The sequence below is a fragment of the Carcharhinus amblyrhynchos genome, chromosome 34 (assembly GCF_965287045.1).
Source record: "Carcharhinus amblyrhynchos chromosome 34, sCarAmb.v2.hapA, whole genome shotgun sequence".
Taxonomy (NCBI): Eukaryota; Metazoa; Chordata; class Chondrichthyes; order Carcharhiniformes; family Carcharhinidae; genus Carcharhinus; species Carcharhinus amblyrhynchos.
Window position 1 is genome coordinate 5,073,541 of NC_137357.1, and position 24,416 is coordinate 5,097,956.

The 24,416-nt window shown below is 50.8% G+C and overlaps 1 protein-coding gene across 1 annotated transcript in view; it reads left to right on the top strand.

Annotated features, from left to right (window-relative positions):
* The first annotated feature begins 519 nt into the window (after positions 1-519).
* Positions 520-24,416, top strand: part of LOC145361436 (metal transporter CNNM4-like) — a 35,349-nt gene continuing 11,452 nt past the window's right edge. Inside the window, exons 1-5 of the mRNA XM_080217233.1 lie at positions 520-1,937; positions 14,727-14,870; positions 15,829-15,966; positions 20,374-20,543; positions 20,864-20,960. Of these exons, the coding sequence (XP_080073359.1) occupies positions 533-1,937; positions 14,727-14,870; positions 15,829-15,966; positions 20,374-20,543; positions 20,864-20,960 (1,954 nt within the window). The 5' untranslated portion in view covers positions 520-532. The remainder of the gene's footprint in view (positions 1,938-14,726; positions 14,871-15,828; positions 15,967-20,373; positions 20,544-20,863; positions 20,961-24,416) is intronic.

Below are 24,416 nucleotides of genomic sequence, written 5' to 3' on the forward strand. Positions count from 1 at the left end.
AGCCAATGACAGCGAGAGTAGCAGGAGGGGCGGGAGGCGGAGGTGCTGATGGACAGAGAGATAAACTAATAGGATCGCGGGGAGCATTGATGAACGGACAACTGGACCAATGGCAGCATAGTGGGCGTTGATGAACGCGTGGGTTGACCATGAGAGGGGCAAAGGGCTGGTGCCGAAAGGGAGCAGGGCGGGTCATTGCTCATGGACGGCGGGATGGACCAATGAAAGCGTGGAGGTTGCTGATGGACAGCGGCATAGTCGAGTGGAAACGCGGGGGCGTTGATGAACTCAGCCTGACCAATGGAAGGAAGGAAGGGGCGGGGAGAAGGGGCGGTACCGATGGACTGCAGTTTAGGCCAGTACGAGCGCGGCATGTGTTGATGCACGGTAGGATGCGCCAATGGTAGTGCGGGAACATTGATGGACGCAATGAATGGCCAATGGAAGAGAGGAAGGGGCGGGATTAGAGGGAAAGGGGCGGATCCCGCTTGGCTGTAGTGTCGGGCGGAGGGGGGGGGCGGCTACTCAGAAGATGGCGAGGCCGCGGCCTGGCGGCTGCTGGTGCCCCTCTTACCGTTGTTGCTGTTGTTGGTGGTGCGTGCTGCTGGCGGCACTGCTGCACTCCGAGGCCGGGCGCGCCGAGGCGCTGGACATCTTGGGGCTACGGCTGACGGAGGGCGAGACGGCCGAGTGGTGGCCTGCGGCGCCGGGCGACGAGGAGGAGGTGCGGCTGGCGGAGGACCAGACGGTGAAGCTGCGGGTGTTCGGCAGCGGGGTGGACGACCAGGCCTGGCAGTGGCTAGCCTTCGCTGAGCTGGAGGAGGAGGACGGCGTGGCGGCCGGCAACGACAGCCGGCCCGCCTGCCCCAACCACAGCAAGGACATGGAGGTGCAGCCGGAGGTGAAGGCCGTTCGGCCCGGCTCGGCGCTGCTGACTGTGCGGATCAAGGCGCTGCGCAAGGGCGAGCGCTCGCGCCTGTTCGGTATGTGCAGCCGCGGCGCGAGCGGCGACTGGCTGCTGCACCCGGAGACGGACAGCCGGCTGCGGGTAGTGGAGCGGCTCCCGAAACTGCTCCCCCTGTGGCTGGAGATCATCCTGACCTCGGTGCTGCTGCTGCTGTCCGGCATATTCTCGGGCCTCAACCTGGGGCTGATGGCGCTCGACCCCATGGAGCTGCGGATCGTGCAGAATTGCGGCTCCGAGCGGGAACGGCGCCACGCCCGCATCATTGAGCCCATCCGGCGCCAGGGCAACTACCTGCTGTGCTCACTGCTGCTGGGCAATGTGCTGGTCAACACCACCCTGACCGTGCTGCTGGACGGCCTGCTGGGCAGCGGCTGGGTCACCGTGCTGGCCTCCACGGTGGGCATTGTCATCATGGGCGAGATCGTGCCGCAGGCGCTCTGCTCACGCCACGGTCTGGCGGTGGGCGCCCACACGGTGCTACTGACCAAGTTCTTCATGGTGCTGACCTTCCCGATGGCCTTCCCCATCAGCAAGGTGCTGGACTGCATCCTGGGCCAGGAGATCGGCAAGGTATACAGCCGTGAGAAGATCCTGGAGATGCTCAAAGTGACGGGCCCCTACAACGGCCTGGAGGCCGACGAGCTCAACATGATCCAGGGCGCCCTGGAGCTGCGCAGCAAGACGGTGGCGGACATCATGACGCCCATCCGCGACTGCTTCATGGTGGCGGCCGACGCGGTGCTAGACTTCAGCACCATGTCCGAGATCATGGAGACGGGCTACACCCGCATCCCGGTCTACGAGCAGGAAGAGTCGAACATCGTCGACATCCTCTACGTCAAGGACCTGGCCTTCGTGGACCCTGACGACTGCGTCCCCCTGAAGACCATCACCAAGTTCTACAGCCACCCCCTGCACTTTGTCTTCTATGACACCCGGCTGGACACCATGCTGGAGGAATTCAAGAAAGGTAAGGGTGAAGGCGGGGTGTGGGGGGTTAACATAAGAACTAGGACCAGGAGTAGGACATCTGGCCCCTCGAGCCTGCTCTGCCATGCAATAAGATCATAGTTGATCTTTTCGTGGACTCAGCTCCACTTAGCCGTCCACTTACCATAACATTCTGACTCTGCAGAAAAATGTTCTCACTACAGAGCGAGTGCAGTGAAGGTTTGCCAGACTGGTTCCTGGAACGACAGGCTCTCATGTGAGGAGAAACTAAATCGACTAGGAGTTTGGGAAATATGAATAAGTCTCTTAACAACAGGTTTATTTGGTAGCACGAGCTTTCAGAGAGCTGCTCCTTCTTTCACTCACCTGAGGAAGGAGCAGAGCTCCAAAAGGTCGAGCTACCAATTTAACCTGATGTTGTGAGACTTCTTACTGAGGTTAGAGGAGTGAGAGGGGATCTTATAGAAACTTATAAAATTCTAACAGGGAACACAGCAAAGTTTTCCAAACTGATCCCTGAGATGGAAGGTTTGTCATATGAGGGGAGTAAGTAAGTCAGAATTTAATTCACTGGAGTTTAAAAGATCTCATAGAATCTTACAAAATCCTAACAAGGAGTACAGCAAAAGTTCACTTGGCTGATCTCTGGGACTGCAAAAAAAAGTAGAGTTTGTTTATTAGTCACAAGTAAGGCTTACATTAACACAGCAATGAAGTCACTACACTCCGACGCCTGTTTGGGTTAATGCACCTAACCAGCACGTCTTTCAGAATGTGGGAGGAAACCGGAGTACCCGGAGGAAACCCATACGGACACTGGGGGAGAACGTGCAAACTCCACACAGCCAGTGACCCAAGCTGGGAATTGAACTTGGGTCCCTGGCGCTGTGAAGCAGCAGCGCTTACCAGGTCTGTTATATGAGGAGGAAGTCGGTTAGGATTATATTCACTGGAGTTTAGAAGAGTAAGAGGGGAATCGCATAGAAACTTATAAAATTCTAACAGGGTTAGACAGGGTGGATTCAGAAAGAACGCTCCCAATAGTTGGGGGGGGTGCATAGTTTGAGGATAAGGGGTAAATCTTTTAAAACTGAGGTGAAATTTCTTTACCCAGAGGGTGGTGAATGTGTGGAATTCACTACCATAGTTTAGCTGAGGCCAAAATGTTGCCTGATTTCACGAAGAAATTAGATATAGCCCTTGGGGCTAAAGTAATCAAGGATATGGGGTGAAGGGGAGATCAGGATATTGAATTTGATCAAAATGAATGGTGGAGCAGGCTCGAATGGCCTGCTTCTAGTTTCTATGTCTCATCGCTTCTTTGCAGTGGTCACCCGGAGGTCTGCACGTTCTGCCCTGGCGCTTGTCCCCGATGGATCTTGCCAAGGGGTGTGCACAGGCAGCCTCTGGGAGACTCATTGCAGTGCTGCCCGTTGAAGTGGTGGAGGCTGCCTCGCTAAATATTTTTAAGAAGCGGGTTGATGGGTTTTTGATAAGAGAAGGGATTAAGGGTTATGGGGAGAGGGCGGGAAAGTGGAACTGAGCCACGACAGATCAGCCATGATCTTATTGAATGGCGGGGCAGGCTCGAAGGGCTAGATGGCCTACTCCTGCTCCTATTTCTTATGTTCTTATGTTCTTATGTTTGTTGGTCTGCGCTGTGTGGCTGGTCACTGAATCCACCAGGACTGTGACTAACTGTAAGCTGAGAATGGGAGCTGGGTCTGCAGGGAGCTGTTCAAGCCAAAATACTGCGGGCGCTGGAGTCTGAAACAAAATGCAGAGAATACTCAAAGCTCAGCAGGTCTCGAGTTGACAAAGAGTCATCCCAACTCGAGACAGCTCTGATGGCTCTCCATAGATGCTGTCAGACCTGCCAAGAATTTCAGTTTTTGCTGGGGAGTCAAATGCTGGAACTGACCCGAGAGCTAACCACATTAGAGAGATACAGTGGGTCTTGGCACCCGCAGACTGTTGATTTGAGGAGTTAAGCAACGCTTGGACGAAGTTGTGACAAAGTAAATCACTTGAGGGGGGAAAAAAATCGAGAAGTGGTGATTTAATCTTTGTTTGTTAGAAATTGTTTTGGTGCTGGGCTTAATTTCTTAACTTTTCCTAGTAGTTGAAGGTGCATGTCATGAAGATCAAGGCAGGTTGCACAGAGTTGATGATAGCCATGATGCAGAGATGCTGGCATTGGACTGGAGTGGGCACAATAACAAGTCTCACCTGATGAAAGAGCAGCACTCCGAAAGCTTGTGATTCCATCTTAGCCTGGAGACTTCTTACTGTGCATAAAGTTGTTCAGTCCATTAGCCCCTTCCCTGCCCGCCCAGGGAACGATCTGCAGTGATTTCCCTCGTACCTCTGAGATTCCCCTTGGCTTCCCTTTGTAACAGACAGGTTACCCCTCTCGGTAAAATTGCCAGGACCTGAAGGCAGGTTCAGCGTTGAGTTGTGCTGCATTCAAGGAGGCTAATTGTGCGTGTGCCACCTCTTTGGGCTGTCTAATCAAGCCTGCTGCTGATAGGAAAGATTTGCAGGGTTGTTTTCCAAGTGTTGGTACAATTCCCTTGCTGAGGGTGGCCATTGGATCTGCTCCCACTAGCCTTTCGGCAGTGCGTTCCAGACCATAACTCTCTGCATATGTAAAAAAAAACTCCTTGTTACTCCTGTGGGCTTTTTTTAAACTCCTGGTTACTGATTCTCCTGCCAGTAGCAACAGCTTCCCCTAGTCTACCAAAAAGCCCCTCGTTACTTTGAACGTAAATCGACCTGATAGAAGCCGACAAGATTATGAGGGGCATGGAGAGAGGGGATAGTCAGAAGCTTTGTCCCAGGGTGGAAGAGTCAGTTACGAGGGGGTGAGGGGCAAAGTTTAGAAGAGATGTGTGAGGCAAGTTTTCTTGTAACATAGAGGATGGTGGGTGCTTGGAACTCGCTGCCGGGGGAGAGGGGGGGAGGAGGGAGGTAGTGGAAGCAGATAGGGCAGTGACTTTTAAGGGGCATTTAGACAAATATGTAAATAAGATGGGAACAGAGAGATATGGTCCTTGGAAGTGTAAGGGGTTCTAGTTTAGTTGGGCAGCATGGTTGATGCAGGCTTGGAGGGCAGAAAGGCCTATTCATTTGCTGTAATATTCTTTGTTCCTTGCTGATAGCAGGCGCAGGTTGCAGAAGTTCATCATCTTTCGATCTCTGGGCAAATGCGAGAGTTTCAAACAACTATCACAATTTATACCTCTCTCTCTCTCTGTCTCTACACACAAGGTATAGGATTCAGTACTCTTCCATTTTGTCCTGTCAATTGCCAATTTTCAAATGATCACAACACTTTTAGCATTTGGTTCTCCTCTGGAACCGCTCCAAGACTTTACCATAACCCTCCTGTCCGAAACTACAGACGCCCTGCTTGATGGCCATGCCTGATATCTCTGCATGTCTGCCCTGGGTGAAATGCAGTTGCCTCCAGCTCATTATTAGCAAGAAGCATGACATTGCCCTTGGCATGAGAGGCTCTGACCTGTCCATCTAATCCCACTTGCCAGCACTTGGCCCATAGCCTTGAATGTTATGACGTGCCAAGTACTCATCCTGATAATGTATGAGGGATGTGAAGCATCCTGTCTCCACCACCCTCCTGGACAGCGCATTCCAGACTGTCATCACCCTCTGGGTAAAAAAGCTTTTCCTCATAAACCTCCCACCCCCTCACTTTTAACCCGTGTCTCCTCGTAACTGACCCTTCAACTAAGAGTAACAGCTGCTCCTTATCCACTCTGTCCTTGCCCCTCATAATCTTGTACACCTTGATCAGGTCGCCCCCCCTCAGTCTTCTCTGCTCCACAGAAAACAACCCAAGCCTATCCAACCTCTCTTTATAACTTAAATATTCCATCCCAGGCAGCATCCTGGTGAATCTCTTCTGCACCCCTTCCAGTGTAATCACATCCTTCCTCTCGTGTGGCGACCAGAACGGCACACAGTACTCCAGCTGTGGCCTCACCAGAGTTCCATCATGATCTCTCTGCTTTTGGAATCGATACCCCGATTGATGAAGGCAAATGTGCCATATGCCCTTTTCAGCACCCTATTAACCTGCCTTTCCGTCTTTGTCTTAGAACCTGGTTAACAGCTTTAACAGGATAGAGTTGTGAGGGGTAACGGGAGGGGGTGATATTTACTTTAGTGTCTGTAGTTGAGTGGCCAACTGACTGTCTTTGCCCAGGTTTACTGTGTAGAATTCTAACTTGGTTGAAGTGTATGGGGAGGGGGGTAGGCTGTGCTGACAGACTGTGCCCAGGCACTAGGAGGACGTTCGTGTAACCCTGGTCAGGGCTGAAAAGTAGAGCTTTGGCCAGCAAAGACTTGAGGAAGCTGCATAATTCATGCTCAGCTCAATGTAATGCTGTCTGGTATCACACCTTCTCCAATTACTCCTCGTCCCTCTCTTTATTTCTCTGTCGTCTCAGATGGTGAGAGGGTGGCGAGGGGTGTGCTGAGCAGGGTGCAGAGCGTATTATCTCTTTGGTGTTCAGGGTGGTCCTTCCTATCTCTCTGTCCTTTTTCTTCTCATCTCTGTAAAAACTTGTTTTCTTCTCGCCCCAGCCACTTGGCATCTGGTTCGTGCACCTTGCCTGTACATCACAGCATGCTCATATGAAGTGAAAACGCTGAATAAGAGTACACAGCCAGTGGCAAGATACCTCTTTCAATTGCAATATTTGTTTCAAGGAGTTCCCTTTTACGGGACTGTCCCTTTTACTTTGTCCCTCAGTTCATTTCATCGAATCCTACAATGCAGAAGGAAGCCATTCGGCCCATTGTGTCTGCGCTGACCACAATCCCACCTGGGCCCCATCTCCGTGCATTTACCCATGCCAGTCTTCCTGACACTCGGGCAATTTGGCACGGCCAGTCCACCTAATCGGCACATCTTTGGACTGTGGGAGGAAACCGGAGCACCCAGAGGAAACCCACACAGACATGGGGAGAATGTGCAGGCTCCACACAGGCAGCGACCCAAGTTGGAATCGAACCCGGGTCCCTGGCATTGTGAGGCAGCAGTGCTAACCCACTGTGCCACCGTGTCACCCTGAATTTAATTTAGTTTATTTGTTTAAACTTGAGAAGGAGTTGAGAACTTACTTTGCCTTATCAAAATAGGACAATTTAAATGATGACTCTTCACCCTGGTGTCTTGTTCTTAAAGGGGATCAGTGGCGAATGTAGGAATTTAATCTGTTTGTTTTGCTGCAGTTATTTTCTTTGGGTAGCTTGTGGTGCCTCTCATGTTAAGGGAGGGGGAGGGGGGAAGAAAGGGAAGGGCGGTTCAGTCGCCAAGAGGTGGAAGCTGTTGTATTTCCAAGTGCTGCACACAAGGTGTAGAGTTTGGGACCCAGAGTACTCGCTCGTTGGGGAACATTGCTCAGGGTGTCCCTCCCTCCATGCCCTCGCACACACCTTGTAGTCCATGTTTATACACATAGTTTGACAGGTGTACACACCCTGCTTTTCTGTTCTGCTGAGTTCCTGGAGAACTCAGGTTGGCAGCGTCAGAGGCCATCGTGTTTACAGTTTCAGCAGGTTTTGCAACATTTGGCGTTAGTCATCCAAGTAACTAACTTGTTGACAAGCTATGTGCTGGAAGCTTACTCATCAGCTAGGCAAGAAAGAAGGCACTTATTATCCTCCCACTCGGAACCTCCCTCCCAACCAGCCCGGGAGCCAACGAGGCATGTGGATGGTGGGGCCGGGCACCCCAGATTATGCACAGCAAGATCCCACAAACAACAAGGCGGGGGGCGGGTAATTGGACAACCTGCAGGGTGAAAGGACAAATTTTGGCCAGGTCACTGGGCAAACCGGTCTGTTTCCTCAGGCTAGTGCCATGGGATCGTTCAGCATTCACCTGAGATGGTGGATGGAGCCTTCGGTCTAATGTCTTGCCCTGACAGTGCGGCACTCGCTCAGTATTTCACCGGGGGCCTCAATATTAACGCAGATATCTGCAGTGGCACTTGCGCCTACAATCTCTGCCAGAGTAACCCACTGCTGAAAATAGATCATTAAACACTTCAGTCGAATGTCTTGCTCTGACAGTGCGGCACTCGCTCAGTATTGCACCAGGAGCCTCGATGTCAGCGCAAATATCTGCAGTGGCATTTGTGCCGACAATCCCCTGGCACAGGCAGAGAACCTCTGGAAAACCATTGGGTAAAAGCTGTTACTTTCATAAATGCCAAACCCTGTTACCAAAAGCTTTGAGGAGCCACTCCTTCCTTTATTCATTCACGGGCTGTGAGCGTCACTGGGCAAGCCCCAACATTTATTGCTCAACCTTAATTGCCCCTTGAAGGAGATGGTGAGCAGCAGTGTTGAGTCGCTTGAATAAGATATTGGCTGAATGTGTTTTGTCTTGGCGGTGCAGATGTGCGGGTTTGATGGGAGGGTCTGTTCTTGTCCCATTTGGTTGTTTACTCACTGGAGTGTTTAATGATCTATTCTCAGCAGTGGGTTACTCTGGCATTCTGGCAGAGGTGAGGACAGAAGTGTTCAGCTTGTACCCAGAGCTTCCCTGGTCCAGCAGTGACGAGTTGTTGTGTTGAGTGGAGATATATCTGAGTCACTTAAGTGGTGGATTTTAGGGGACGTCGTTGGGTTTCACATTTTTTCCCCCTTCACACAGGGAGTTGTATAGAGTGCAGGCCCCAGGTAAAGCAGAGGCCAGCCCCACAAACGAGGAGTGAGCAGAGATCATCCCACAGTGTCAGCAAGAGAGTGTTTCACGTGTGCTCCTTGTGAGCCGCAGGAGATGTGATCAGTCCTGGCCAAAGTTCTGAGGCTGCATTCCTGTTATCTCTTGCTGGCAATGAGACTTCTCAAATTGAGTTGTTGCCATACTGGGTGACTGTGTAACTCAGTGAGCACAGGAAGGCTGGCACGTGAATGAGACTCGATGCCAGTTATGGTGCTGCTGTCTCTCCACCTCACTCTCTACCGTCTGCTGCTCTGTCCACCCTCACCCTGTTACTGTCTGCTGCTCTCTCTCCCCCTTGCCCCATTACAGTCTGCTGTTCTCTTTCTCCCCCTCACCCCGTTGCTGTCTGCTGCTCTTTCTCCACCTCGTCCCATTGCTGTCTGCTGTTCTGTCTGCCCTCACCCCGTTACTGTCTGCTGCTCTCTCTCTCACGTGCCCTCGCCCCGTTGCTGTCTGCTGTTCTCTCTCGCATCCTCGCCCCATTACTGTCGGCTGTTCTGTCTGCCCTCGCCCCGTTACTGTCTGCTGCTCTCTCTGTCGCGCGCCCTCGCCCCGTTGCTGTCTGCTGCTCTCTCTGTCGTGCGCCCTCGCCCCGTTGCTGTCTGCTGCTCTCTCTGTCGCGCGCCCTCGCCCCGTTGCTGTCTGCTGCTCTCTCTGTCGCGCGCCCTCGCCCCGTTGCTGTCTGCTGCTCTCTCTCTCACGTGCCCTCGCCCCGTTGCTGTCTGCTGTTCTCTCTCGCATCCTCGCCCCATTACTGTCGGCTGTTCTGTCTGCCCTCGCCCCGTTACTGTCTGCTGCTCTCTCTGTCGCGCGCCCTCGCCCCGTTGCTGTCTGCTGCTCTCTCTGTCGTGCGCCCTCGCCCCGTTGCTGTCTGCTGCTCTCTCTGTCGCGCGCCCTCGCCCCGTTGCTGTCTGCTGCTCTCTCTGTCGCGCGCCCTCGCCCCGTTGCTGTCTGCTGCTCTCTCTGTCGCGCGCCCTCGCCCCGTTGCTGTCTGCTGCTCTCTCTGTCGCGCGCCCTCGCCCCGTTGCTGTCTGCTGCTCTCTCTGTCGCGCGCCCTCGCCCCGTTGCTGTCTGTTGCTCTCTCTGTCGCGCGCCCTCGCCCCGTTGCTGTCTGCTGCTCTCTGAATGTTGCAGAAGTGTTGTGCTTTTTCCCAGTGAATGTTTTTGAATCCCCTCACAGCCTCGCTGCACTTTATCCCTGTGACTTCCTGCAGGTCTTTGAGGTATTTGCACTCCTCTAACTCTGGCCTCTTTCCTCATCCCCAGTTTGAACTGCTGCACCATTAGTGACTGGTGCCTTCAGCTGCCAAGGCTCTATGTTCTTGATTTCCCCTCTTTCCTCTCTGCCCCCTCCTTTAAAACACGCTGTAAAACCCACATTGAACAACAAATCTGTTGTATGACCTTTAAAAGTTATTGGGTGTGATTTAATTGCCTCCTCCTCTGACCGCCGTTATGTTCCGGTAGCAGCGATTTAAACGAGCCCTGCGGTCACACTTAGACCTATTGCTTCAAAGCTCAGCGAGCTGTGACTGCTGGTCACTTGGTCACGCTTTCCCAGTTTATTTATATCACACCACACAACCTGAGGGCACCCTGCGAAGGACTCGGGAAGCGTACATGGTGCAATGTCGGGAATGCAGCAACCAATTTGTGCACAGCCTGCTCTCCCAACCACAGCGAGCCAGCCTGCTTCGTCTGCGTTTGTTTGAGAGGTTATTGGCCACAACACCACTTTGCTTTGGGCTCGTGCAGAGTGGGGGGACGGGGTGGGGCGGGGGCTTCATCTCTCAGTGACTCCTCTGACAGTGCAGCATTCCGAGTCCTGCAGTGCGTGATCTAGCTGTGGAGCGGGCCTGCAGTAAACTGTGGTGTCTGAGATTTTTTTACGCATTGGGGTGCAATCTCTGGGAACCTGCTCTGCCGCTCCTAGGCTTTGTCATATTGTGTACTCCCGGAGGCGTTCCCTTCAGGCCAGGGTGTGGTTTCCGATCTCAGCTCAGTACAGCTCGAGTAGGTACAGAGTAAAGCCCCCTTTACACTGTCCCCATCAAACACTCCCAGGACAGGTACAGCACGGGGTTAGATATAGAGTAAAGCTCCCTCTACACTGTCCCCGTCAAACACTCCCCGGACAGGGACAGCACGGGCTTAGATACAGAGTAAAGCTCTGTCCCCATCAAACACTCCGAGTGGGGAGTGGTTTGGGAGTTTAAGTTGGGTTGGTGGGGGGGTGGTGAGTGTCTGTGTATGAATGAAGAGTATCTGTCCAGTAGGAGAAAGCAGGCATGTTTGATATTGAGTGCCAACTTTGCAAAGGTGGGAATGGTTCATCCCACACAGACCTGCCTCCTGACGGTGATTTGGAGGAGACCAGAGGTGTTTTTCAGTTCTCGTGCGGGTTTGTAGACGGCACTGAGGTGGAAGACATGACAGTGATAATTGGTAGCGTTATGCAGGATGCGAAGCTCTGGCACAATGCAGCTTTTGTTGCTGTCCCTGCTGTATATCAACATGAATCTTGGCCCTGTGCCCAAGTAAATATAATTGTGGCTTCGCTGAGGGGAAATCAATCCGGGAACAAACAGGGAGCTTCTCTCAGTCTTTATCCTTCATTTAACATAACTGAAATAGATGAACTCCTCGTGATGTTGCTTCTTGCCGAGGATGTTTCCTTACACCACTACGCTTCTAAACCGTGACTAAATTGAAGTTCAAGTGCTTTGTTGCCTGTTCGTTCCCCGAGTCGTCACCACGGATGGATTATCTGGACATTAACATATTGTGACCTTGCTGTGTGTCAATTGGCTGTGACCTTTCCCATGTTTCAGTGGCGGCTGCAACTGAAGTTTAAACCTGATTTATAATGTTCAAAGTTTATACTTTTGTCACAAGTCGGCTCAGGTTAACACTGCAATGAAGTTACTGTGAAAATCCCCAACTCGCCACACTCCAGCGCCTGTTCTGATTACACTGAGGGAGAATTTAGCACCCAACCAGCACATCTTTCGGGCTGTGGGAGGAAACCGGAGCACCCGGAGGAAACCCACGCAGAATCGGGGAGAACGGGCAGACTCCGTACAGGCAGTGACCCAAGCTGGAAGTTGAACCGAGGTCCCTGGATGCTGTGAGGCAGCAGTGCTAACCCACTGTGCTATTGCAGCTTTGGGATTTCCTGAGGTGGTGAATGACTGTTAGCCAGGGTGCTGGGCAAAGGTCCTGCTCCTTTTGAGATTTCTTGATTTGATTAAATATTGTCACGTGTATTGGGATACAGTGAAAAGTATTTTTTTTGTGTGTGCTATACAGACAAAGCATACCGTTCATAGAATGTATAGGGGAGAAAGAAAGGAGAAGGTGCAGAATGCAGTGTTATAATCATAGCTAGGGTATAAAGAAAGATCAATTTAATGTGAAAAAGTCCATTCAAAAGTCTGATGATGGCAGCAGGGAAGAAGTTGTTCTTGAGTTGGGTGGTATGTGACCTCAGACTTTTTTATCTTTTTCCCGTTGGAAGGGGGAATGTCTTGGGTGCATTGGGTCCTTGATAATGCTGACTGCTTTTCCAAGGCAGATGGAAGTGTAGAAGGAGTCAATGGATGGGAGGCTGGTTTGAATGATGGACTGATGTACATTCACAACCTTTTGTAGTTCCTTGTGGTCTTGGGCAGAGCAGGAGCCCATACCAAGCTGTGATACAACCAGAAAGAATGCTTTCTATGGTGCATCTGTAAAAGTTGGTGAGAGTCGTAGCTGACATGCCAGATTTCCTTAGCCCTTTTCCTGAGAAAGTAGAGCCGTTGCCGGGGGAGGGGGGTGCTTTCTTAAGTATAGCGCGACTTGGGAAACAGGAAAGGTTGTTGCTGATGTGGACACCTAAAAACCTGAAGCTCTCGACCATTTCCACTTCATCCCGTTGATGTTGAAAGGGGCATGTCCTCCACCACACAACATCCATTCGAAGAAAGGCAGGGAGGGTGGGGGTGAATCAAGGAAATTTGGCTACTCTCGAGACGGAACAGTTTAATTATTAACTGTGATAGTGTTGCTGAGATTGTTCTAAATCTGTGCTGATAGGTATAACACTACATTCTGAACCCTCTCCTGATAGGCCTTGTCCTGATATGCTCAGTGGCAGCAATAATTAACACCGTACCCGTCAACTGCATCTTGCCCCTCGTTTTGACCTCTGGGTGTCTGGTAGCGGATAGCACGTCTGCTGAAACCCCAGAGGAGCTGAGACGCGATTCTCGGACAGAAGCAATGCTGAACACATCACAGTGCCTTCATTGCCCAAGGAACCCTGTGTGTGTGGGGGGAGAAATGTGGCCAGACATCAAGTTGAGGCAGCAGAACGGATGGTCGGAAGGCAGGCAGCCGCTTGAAAGGGCCGCTGTTTGTCACTGCGGTTGGCCATTAATGTGGAAAAGCAGCTGGTATTTGATGTGTGTGAATGTTGTGATTTAAGATTTAAATTTAGTGCTGTGAGCCTATATCGAGCTGGCTTGCAGTGATTATGCACCCACCGCTTACAGTCTGTGGTCTGTGGATCAAGCCAGTTGTGCCCTCGTGAGCTGTGAGGTCATTCACCTCCCTCGTTAATCTCTCCCTCCTGCTCCACCACCCTCCTCACTCAGTGGCTCCCGCTCTGATTATAAGTCAGCATTAGGGTGCGGGTCAATCCTCCAGTATATAATTGAGAGCTCTTAAAAGAGACTTGTGTGGGAGTGAAACCATCTTGCTCAGTGACCACAAGCCTGTCATTGCTGCAGAATAGCAATCTTCTCATGCATGGGGGTGGTGGCGGGGGGAGAACTGGAAGGGAGAGGAGAATATTTTGTGCCAAGTTGTTGTGATCTGCGATGTATTGCCTGAAGGGGTGATGGAATCGATCGTAACTTTTCAGTGGAAAATATGACTGAGAGAATCTGAGAATCCTTCAGTGCAGGAGTTGGCCATTCGGTCCATTGAGTCTGCACTGACCACAATCCCACTCAGTCCTTATCCATACTCCATGCATTTATCTCAGCTAGTCCACCTGACGCTAAGGGGCAATTCAGCGTGGCCAATCCACCTAACCCGCACATCTTTGGACTTGGGAGGAAACCGGGACACCAGGAGGAAACCCACGCAGACACGGGGAGAATATGCAAACTCTCCACACAGACAGTGACCAAAGCTGGGAATTGAACCCCGGTCCCTGGCACTGTGAGGCAGCATTCTAACCGCTGTGCCACCATGCCGCTCTCGAATGAGCAGGGGAGCGGGACAAATCAACTACTTTTTTAAAAGGTTGATGCTGATTTAGACCATTTCCATATCGAGGAATCAGAGTCAGACCCACATTCTGTCACTGGGGTAATCACACACAGATCTGCATTCTGTCACTATTTGCTGAGGGAATGGAGCTTTATTCCGTATCGGACTCCCTGCTGCATCTGCCCTGGGAATGTTTGATTATTTTGTTATTGGTGTTGCAAGTAGGCTTACATTAACACTGGAATGAAAATATTGTGAAACTCTCCTAGTCCCCACAATCTGGTGCCTGTTTGGATACACTGAAGGAGCATTTAGCATGGCCAATGCTCCTAACCAGCCAGCACGCCTTCTGGACTGGGAAGAAACCTGAGCACCCAGAGGAAACCCACGCAGACACAGGGAGAATGTGCAGACTCTGCACAGACAGTGACCCAAGCCTGGAATCGAGCCTGGGTCCTAGGCGCTGTGAGGCAACAGTACTAACCCCTGTGCCACCTGTAGAAGGAGCTTTACTCTCTAACCCCGTGCTGTACCTGTCCTGGGAGTGTTTAATGGGGACAGTGTAGAGGGAGCTTTACTCTGTATCTAACCCTGTGCTGTACCTGTCCTGGGAGTGTTTGGGGATAGTGTGGTGGGAGGTATCTAACTCTGTGCTGTATTTGAACTGAGCCTGAATGAAGCTTTGTGTTACTCACTATTTTCCTCCTCCCCTTCCCATTTTAATGCTATTGGTGTGTGTGGGTTATGCGTTTATTTGTATTTCTATCTAACTACTCCCTTTGTTTTCAGGTAAATCACACCTGGCCATTGTACAAAAGGTGAACAGTGAAGGTGAGGGCGATCCCTTCTATGAGGTGCTGGGTTTGGTCACTCTGGAGGACGTTATTGAAGAGATCATCAAATCGGAGATCCTGGACGAATCGGACATGTACAGTGAGTGGCTTTGTTCAGGGACAGGAGGCCATTCGTCCCCTCGAACCTGCTGTAATCTCTGTTGGACCATGGCTGATTTGTATCTTAACTCCACTGGAAATCATGTCCCCATGAATTAAATAAAAGAAAATATGGTTTCTAGAATCATAGAATCCCTCCAGGAAGCCATTTGGCCCATCGAGTGTGCACCGATAACAATCCCCACCCAAGTCCTATCCCGGTAACCCCACATATTTATCCTGCTAATCCCGCTAACCTATGCATCCTGGGACACTAAGGGACAATTTAACATGGCGGAGGCACTTAACCTGCCATGGCTCCTCATCCATAATAACCTTGTCTAATGATCTGTTTTGAGATCTTCACTTGCCTCCCCCTGGCCTTAGCACACATTTGGGGGAGCGAGTTTCAGATTTCCACGATCTTCCATGAGGATATCACCTCTGAATGGTGAGACTCTTAAAAGTTCTGTCCCTTTATTCCGAATTCCCCAGACCACGCCCAGCAACCGGCAAAGCTGGAATTCACAATAACTCTCACCTCTGAAGCACCACTCCCCTGTTCAGTGTTCTGTTGGTGCAGACACTAAGTCTGCCTTATTTTAACCTTTTTAGCCCTCTGGATCTTCCTGGTACCCCAACTCCCCGGAAGGCCAATATCCCACTTCCTGAAATAGAAGCACAAATTGCTGGAAAAACTCAGCTGGTCCTGGCAGCCTCTGTGAGGAGACAGTCAGTGCCATTGCATCGAGTCCAATATGACTCCTGCTTGGACCCTTGAGGCGCGGTAGCCAGCTGTACGTGCAGTGCTCCAGGTGGGAGCCTACTGGGAGTTTTCTGGGTCAGATGTGACGGGACTGGGTGGGGTGGGGGAGTGGAAGAATTGGGTGGAGGAGGTAAAGCAAAAGTGATCTCTAATCCCGCCCCCCCCTGCCCCATGTGTTGTTTTTTCTCTTCAGCTGACAATCGCTCCAGGCAGAGGGTGGCTCACCCGGGCAAGAAAAGGGACTTCTCTGCCTTCAAGCCCACCCTCCAGGAGGTGAAAGTCAAGGTGTCCCCCCAGCTCCTGTTGGCAGCTCACCGCTTCCTATCGACGGGTGAGTGACAGATTTGAACCACGTGTCAGGATGCTGCTCCTCAGCTGTCGTGCTGGTTTTGGGTGGGGGAGGGAGGCTAGGTGGGCGGGGAGGGGTGTGGATGTTGGAGGAAGCATTAACCACTGTCCACCACCTTGGTTTGCAGAGTGAAATCTCTTCTGATCAACCCAGAGAAAGTAGGATGGTTAAACCTAGAAGAAATGAGGAGAAGGGAAGGAAGTCCTTTAGTGAACGAAATCTGCCGTCCTTACCCGGTCTGGCCTACATGTAAGAACATAAGAACATAAGAAATAGGAGCAGGAGTAGGCCATCTGGCCCTTCGAGCCTGCCCCGCCATTCAATAAGATCATGGCTGATCTGTCGTGGCTCAGTTCCACTTTCCCGCCCTCTCCCCATAACCCTTAATCCCCTCTCTTATCAAAAACCCATCAACCCGCTTCTTAAAAATATTTAGCGAGGCAGCCTCCACCACTTCAACGGGCAGAGAATTCCAGAGATTCACCACCCTTTGAGTGAAGAAGTTCCTCCTCAACTCCGTTCTGAACCGCCCCCCCTTTATCTTGAGGCTGTGCCCCCTAGTCCTACTGTCTTTTTTGAGCGGGAAGAGTCTCTCCACCTCTATCCTATCCATCCCATTCATCATCTTATACGTCTCAATGAGATCTCCCCTCATTCTTCTAAACTCTAACGAGTACAAGCCTAGTTTATTCAGCCTCTCCTCATAGCTCAACCCCCTCAACTCCGGTATCAGCCTAGTAAACCTCCTCTGCACTCCCTCCAAGGCCAAAATATCCTTGCGCAGGTGCGGCGCCCAAAACTGCACACAGTACTCCAGCTGCGGCCTCACCAATGACTTTGGAGCCACAGCAATGTGGTTGACCCTCCAACTGCCCTCTGAAATGACCTAGTGAGCCACTCAGTTCAAGGGCAACTAGGGATGGGCAATAAATGCTGACCCAGTCAGTGACGCCCATGTCCCCCGAATGAATAAAATAAATTTCTTTTACACGCAAGTTGTTGTGCCCCAGAACCCGATGCCTGAATGCCTGGTGGAGGCAGATTTGATATTAAGTTTCTAAAAGAGGGACTGTAGTTCTGGGCGGGGGGGCGGAGCTAACTCTTGCAAAGAGGTAGCATGGACACCATGGGCCGAATGGCTTCCTCTGTGTCTTATGTTTCTAAGGAGAGGCAATGGAGTGAGGTTTGCCTCTTACTGTTGTGGCATTTCAGGATCAGCTTCTTTGAAAAGGGGATAGAAACCATAGAATCCCTACAGTGCAGAAGGAGGCCATTCGGCCAATCTGGTCTGCACCGACCACAATCCCACCTGGACTTTATCTCCATCACCCCGCATATTTCCTATGCATCCCAGGGCACTCGAGGGGCAAATTAGCATGGCCAATGCACCTAACCCACACACCTTTGGACTGTGGGAGGAAACTGGAGTACCCAGAAGAAACCCATGCAGACATGGGGTGAATGTGCAGACTCTGCACAGACAGTAACCCAAGCTGGGAATTGAACCCAGGTTCCTGGAGCTGTGAGACAGCAGTGCTGACCACCGTGCCACCCGTTCTGGTGCTTGTGGATGCATTACCTGTTGGATCCCTTCGCCAGTATCTGTGGAGCTTACACTGATTGCCCCTTCCAGCAGGCAACCTAAAAACGAGTGCAATCCTCACGAGGTATATCACAGAATTGGAGAAACCTGCTCTGTGTCTGCCCATCATCTCCACAAAATGTGAAAAACTCAACAGTAACAGTTTGCAGCTTGAATGCAGGCAAATGCCCCCAAAGTGCTCGACTAGCGATGAATCAAATTAATCTTGACATTGAAACAAGCAAGGTGCTGGAGAAGTGAAGAGGGAGATAGGTTAGTGGGACTGAATTCTGGGGCTTAGGGCCTTGGTGGCTGAAGGCAAAGGCATCTTTTTATTCATTCATGGGACATGGGCATCGCTGGCTGGCCAGCATTTATTGCCCATCCCCAGTTGCCCTTGGAGGGCAGTTGCTGTGGCTCTGGAGTCACATGTAGGCCAGATCAGGAGAGCCGATATCATAAAATCCCTAAAATGTAGGAGGAGGCCATTCGGCCCATCAAGTCTGCAGCGAAAATCCCACCCATTCACGTAACCCCACATATTTACCTTGCTAATCCCCCTGACACTAAGGGGCATTTAGCATGGCCAACCCCCTAACCAGCACATCTTTGGACTGTGGACGGAAAACGGAGTACTCGGAGGAAACCCACGTAGAACTGGGGAGAATGTGCAAACTCCACACAGACAGAGAACCGAGGCTGGGAATTGAACCCGGGTCCCTGGCGCTATGAAGCAGCAGTGCTAACCCCTGTGCCACCCAGGCCATGTCCTTCCTTAAAGGACATTAGCGAACCGGATGGGTTTTTCCAACGATAGTTTCACGGTCATCAGTAGATTCTTAATTCCAGATTTTTATTGAATTCAAATTCTGCCATCTGCCGTGGCGGGATTCGAACCCGGGTCCCCTGAACTTTAGCTGAGTTTCTAGCTAACAGTCGAGCAATAGTACCACAAGACCATGACTGGAATGGAATGAATCAAATTGGGAAGAGGGGAGTGTAGGTATTGTGCAGGAGGTTACGGAGGCAGGGTACAGTGAAACCACGTTGGGGGGAATTGGAAGTAAGGATGGGAATTTTAAATTTGACATGTTGATGGGAGTGTGTGCGAGTTTGCTTCAGTTGTTGTCAACCCTGTGAAAGCACATTGTCCCGGCTCTGCTGTGCAGACAGATGAGGCTCAGCCAGCCACAAGTCAAGACTTAATTACAGGGATCCAGGCAATTACCCGTCATGTCTGTCTCGGACTGTGGGAAAAACAATGCCGCAGCTCCTGGAACAGGAACCTGTTTGTGCTTCGCATGACTTGGCGAAGATTTGGAAAAAAATACGTCAGCCTTTTTTTTAAAAAAAATCTCTTTCTTTCTGCTTTGCATTTGACTGAGACGGAGAAAACTGATCTGACAGAGATAGGGGTTGGTCACTCCATGTCGCTAACCAAGGAGGCTTTCACACACTGCTACATTTGATTTGATTTTGATTTGACTTATTATTGTCACATGTATTGGGATACAGTGAAAAGTCTCATTTCTTGTGCACTAGACAAAGCATACCGTTCATAGAGAAGGAAAGGAGAGAGTGCAGAATGTAGTGTTACAGTCATAGCTAGGGTGTAGAGAAAGATCAACTTAATATAAGGTAGATACATTCAAAAATCTGACAGCAGCAGGGAAGAAGCAGTTCTTGAATCAGTTGGCATGTGACCTGAACTTTTGCATCTTTTACCTGATGGAAGAAGGTGGAAGAGAGAATGCCCGGGGTGTGTAGTGTTCTTAATTACGTTGGCTGTTTTCCGAGGCAGCGGGAAGTGTAGACAATCAATGGATGGGAGACTGGTTTGCGTGATGGATTGGTAAAAGGGGAGCCTCATCCCAAAGATCAACCACCTCAATGTCTGCCGACTCTCCTCCAATTCGCCCCCTTGCAGAAACCTCAGCCACTCCTGTTGAGTCCCGGGGCACTGACCTCTACGGTGGCACAGGACTCATGGGTGCAGGTGCTTACTGGGGCATGGGTTCCCCCTCCCCACTCCCCTGACAGGGGCAGGTGCTCCATAGGGACACCAATGATGAACTGTCTTGAACCCAAGCACACCAAATGAAAACCGAGCAGTCATAGAGTCCCGACAGTGCAGAAGGAGGCCATTCGGCCCAATGAGCCTGTGCGAACAACAATCCCATCCAGGCCCTATCCCCATAATCCCATGTATTTACCCTAACTAGTCCCATTGACAGTAAGGGGCAACATACCATGCCCCTATCAACCTAAACTGTACACCCGGACACTCCAAACACGTGTGGGTTAGCTGGATGCAAACTCGATGGGCTGAATGGCTGCCTCCTGCACTGTCGGTTTCTATGATCTTTGGAGGAAACTGGAGTACCCGGAGGAAACCCCTGCAGACACGGAGAGAACGTGCAAACACAGACAGTTTTTAAAGTTTATTTATTAGTCTCACAAGTAGGCTTACATATTTACACTGTAGTGATGTTACTGTGAAAATCCCCCAGTTGCCACATTCTGGCACCTGTGTGGGTTACACTGAGGGAGAATTTAGCACCGAACCAGCACGTCTTTAGAACTGTGGGAGGAAACCGGAGCATCCGGAGGAAACCCACACAGACACGGGGAGAACGTGCAGATGCCAAACAGACAATGACCCAAGCTGGGAATCGAACCCAATTCCCTGTTGCAGTTGAGGCAGCAGTGATAACTAACCATTGTGCTGACCATTCATGTCAAGTCAGTGGTGTGTGTTTGTTTTTGCTCTGGGAGTTTTACTTGATCCTTCCTGTTCTCCTTCGCAGAGGTTAGTCTTTTTGCCAGTGCTTACATGTCCGAGAAGGTTCTCCTCCGCCTCCTCAAACACCCTGACGTCATCAACGAGATCAGGTTTGATGAGAGCAACAAGATGGCTGCTGATCACTACCTGTACGTGCGTGGGAAGTCAGTCGACTACTTTGTCCTCATTTTACAGGTAAAAAGCTTCTCGTTTTGGCTTGATTTTGTCACTTCCTGAAAGGCCCATCCAGACACCCCCCGCGCCCCCCAAAAAAATCTAAACCTGGCCAACTCTCTGTACCTGGGGGGGGGGAGATGTATGGAGCTGGAGTTGACGCTACTTGTGTAGATCTGCACCTGACATGCCACACATCCTCCAGGGCTATGAACCAAATACTGGAAAGCGGGATGATGTTGGGTGCTCGCGTTCTGGCCAGCGCATAAACGATAAGCAGAGTGGCCTCCATCTGTGCCATACACCTTCCATAATTCTCAAGAATTGTTATTGTTCGCCAGGGTAAAGTGGAAGCAGAAGCCGGGAAAGAGGACATGAAGTTTGAGACGGGACCATTCTCCTACTACGGAACCATGGCTCTCAGCGTTCAGAACATGGGTAAGAACCCTTCCGCTTCTTCTTGTTGTCCGACTTTATTATTTTATTTTTGTGTCACGAGTAGGCGTACATTAACACCGCAGTGAAGTTGCTGTGAAAATCCCCTGGTTGCCACACTCCAGGGCCTGTTCTCCACACTGAGGGAGAATTTAGTACCTAACCAACACATCTTTTGGACTGTGGGAGGAAACCCACGCAGACATGGGGAGAACATGCAGACTCTGCACAGACAGAGACCCAAGCCGGGAATCGAACCTGGGTTCCTGGCACTGTGAGGCAGCAGTGCTAACCACTGTGCCACCTTGCCATTTACAGAATGTCAAAGATCAACCCAGAGTGAGATTTTATAAATGGAAAGGAGGAGGCCATTCAGCCCTTCGACTGTTCCACCATTTAGTGATGTCACGGCCCATCTGTATTGAAAGCTTCCTTGATTCCATAATCCTTCTTGCACTTACATGATAAGGTGGATCCATTTGGAAATGTTCAGTTGACCTTCTGTCCCATCCCAACCAGTCCCCACCCCACCCCTACCTCTTATGTGAAGACCTGTCTTTACCATTGAAAGGGTAGCTGTGCCTCAGGGCTGATAGGGTAGCGCTGTTGTCTTTTGGGTCTGAAGGTTCATAAAATAGAATCATAGAATCCCTCCAGTGCTGAAGGAGGCCATTTGGCCCATTGAGTCTGCACCAACCACAATCCCACCCAGACCCTATGCCCATACTGATTGTCCCCCGACACTAAGAGTCGATTTAGCATGGCCAGTCCCCCTAACCTGCACATCTTGGATTGGGAGGAAACTGGAGCACCCGGAGGAAACCCATGCAGACATGGGGGAGAATGTGCAAACTCTGTGCAGACAGTGAGCCAAGCTGGGAATTGAACCCCAGTCCCTGGAAAAGTGAGGCAGCATGCTAACCACTGTGCCACCATTGTGAATTCAAATCCACCTCGAAGACTTAGAAACAATAGAGTGCAGAAGGAGGCCATTCGGCCCATTGAGTCTGCACTGACCACAATCCCACCCAGGCTCTATTCCCGTAACCCCACAAATTTACCCCACTAATCCCTCTAACCTGTACATCCTGAGACACTAAGGGGCAACATAAAATGGCCAATCAACCTAACAAGCACATCTTTCGGACTATGGGAGGAAACCAAAACACCTGGAGGAAACCTTCGCAGACACGGGGAGAACATGATAACTGCACACAGACAGTGACCGAAGTCAGGAATTGAACCCGGTTCCCTGGAGCTGCAAAGCAGCAGTGCTAACCACTGTGCTGCCCCCAATTTGAGCGCAAAACCTTGACTGAAATGCCGAGCGCAGTACTGTGTGTATGCTGTGCTGTCGGAGGTGTCGCCTGTGATGTGAGGCGTTGATGGCTATAAAAGATCCCTTTGCAATGTTTGCGTAGTACGGATCAGAATGGAGGTGGCCATTCGATCCCGCTGTGTCTGTACTGGCCCTCTGAAAAAGCAATTCACCGAATGCCATCCCCCACCTTTTCCCCACAGCCTTGCTCATTTCTCCTTCATTTGGCCTGACTACCACTGGCTCAGGCAGTGAGATCCAAATCTTCACCCCTCGCTGCGTGGAGGAAACAAATCCCTATCTCTCCATTGCTTCCTTTGCTGATGCCTTTAAACTCTGACCTTTCATTGCAGTGTTAATGTAAGCCTACTTGTGACACTGATAAGTGAACTTCAACTTTAAACCTGCTGTTTCTCCACCCTTCCCCGATCTGAACGGTCTTCCCCTGTCAATTCTAAACACCTCAGTTGAACCTGGTCTCCACCTTCCCTTTAAGGAGCATGGCTCTTATTTTTATCATCATTCTGTGTAACTCAAGTCTTCATTCCTGGGACCATTCATGTGACTCTTCTCAGCATACCTATGACCTGGCCAATGTTCAACCTATAACCCTGACTTGGAGAAAATAAATTGGGTTTCTCTGGTCAATATTCAATTGCTGCTCACTGTGTCTCTCTGCCATTTATGTATGGTACAACGTGACTGCGCAAATAAATTTCTCTTTTAGGGCAACTGTAGATTGCTACAGTGCAGAAGGAGGCCATTTGGCCCATCGAGACTGCACCTACCACAGTCCCAATCCCTTATACTCATAACCCCATGCATTTACCCTAGCTAGGCCCCTTAAAATCAGAGGGAATTTAGCATGGCCAATCAACCTAACCCGCAAATCTTTGGACTGTGGGAGGAAACGGGAGCACCCGGATGAAACCCATGCAGACACGGAGAACGTGCAGACATCGCACAACAGTGGCCCAAGCTGGGAATCAAACACGGGTCCCAGGCGCCGTGAAGCAGCAGTGCTAACCCACTGTGCCACCGTGCCTCAATAATCGCTGCCATGGAGAGTCTAAATCAGCAACACCCATCATCAGACATGCTCTCGCAGGTTAATCGGGTGGCACTGTGGTTAGTTCTGCTATTTCTCAGTGCCAGGCACCTGGGTTCTATTCCTGGCTTGGATCAGTGCCTGTGTGGAGTCTGCACACATCCTTCCCATGCCTGTATGGGTTTTCTCCGGGTGTTCTGGTTCTCTCCCACACTCCAAAGGCGTGCTGGTTAAGAGTTAAGTTCTCCCTCAGTGTACCCGAACAGGCACTGAGTGTGACGACGAGGCGACAGTAACCTCGTGGCAGTGTGTTAATATCAAAGGTTCTACCAACAGCACCCTCACCTTGAAAAGCAGAAGAAATTGCTGAATAATCAAATTCGCTGGCCAGTCTTGTTAGAAGATTCATACTTAAGTACTTTCAGATTCTGTATACTCTGAAGTTTTTGGCATTTATTGATTGTGCTCTGGGACGTTCCAAGTTTGTGGATGGTGCAATGGAGTTAGGAGTGTTTTCCTCCTTTTTCCTTATTATTGAGTGCCAGTGAAGCGAGTGCTCGCCTGTCCTGAATGTGTGTGTTTTAATCTCTCTCTTCTCTTGCTTCATCCTCATCTGCCAGCTCCTTCCTCCAGGCTCCGTACGTGCAGCCTCAAACAAGCTTCCCTGTTCTCTTGGTTCCAAGGTAAATCCAGCATGGTCTGCACAGTTTTATATACCTGCTCTGTATCACCCCACTCCCACCTCCTTACCCCCCCCCCCCACCTCATCGGCGTCATTCACTCCTGAGAGTGGTGATTGTTTTGGTTTGAAGCACCTTTGGGGCTCTCCAACCTTTGGAGGGTAGGTGTGAACCCTCTGTGCCCTGCCCACACCCTGTTGCTACCTTTGAGTTGGCTTGAGACTGAGGGATTGACTATGGCTGCATGTTACCTCTTCTGCATCTTTGTACCTTGACTTGTAATAAATCTTTGGAGCCCCAATTCTAATCAGTAACCCAGTTTCCCCCTCTCTCTCTCCCTGGCCCAAGCATTAACTCGTGTTGCTAAAGTTCTCGCCCCTCTCTGTGTCAAATCTGCCATCATCATCGCTCAC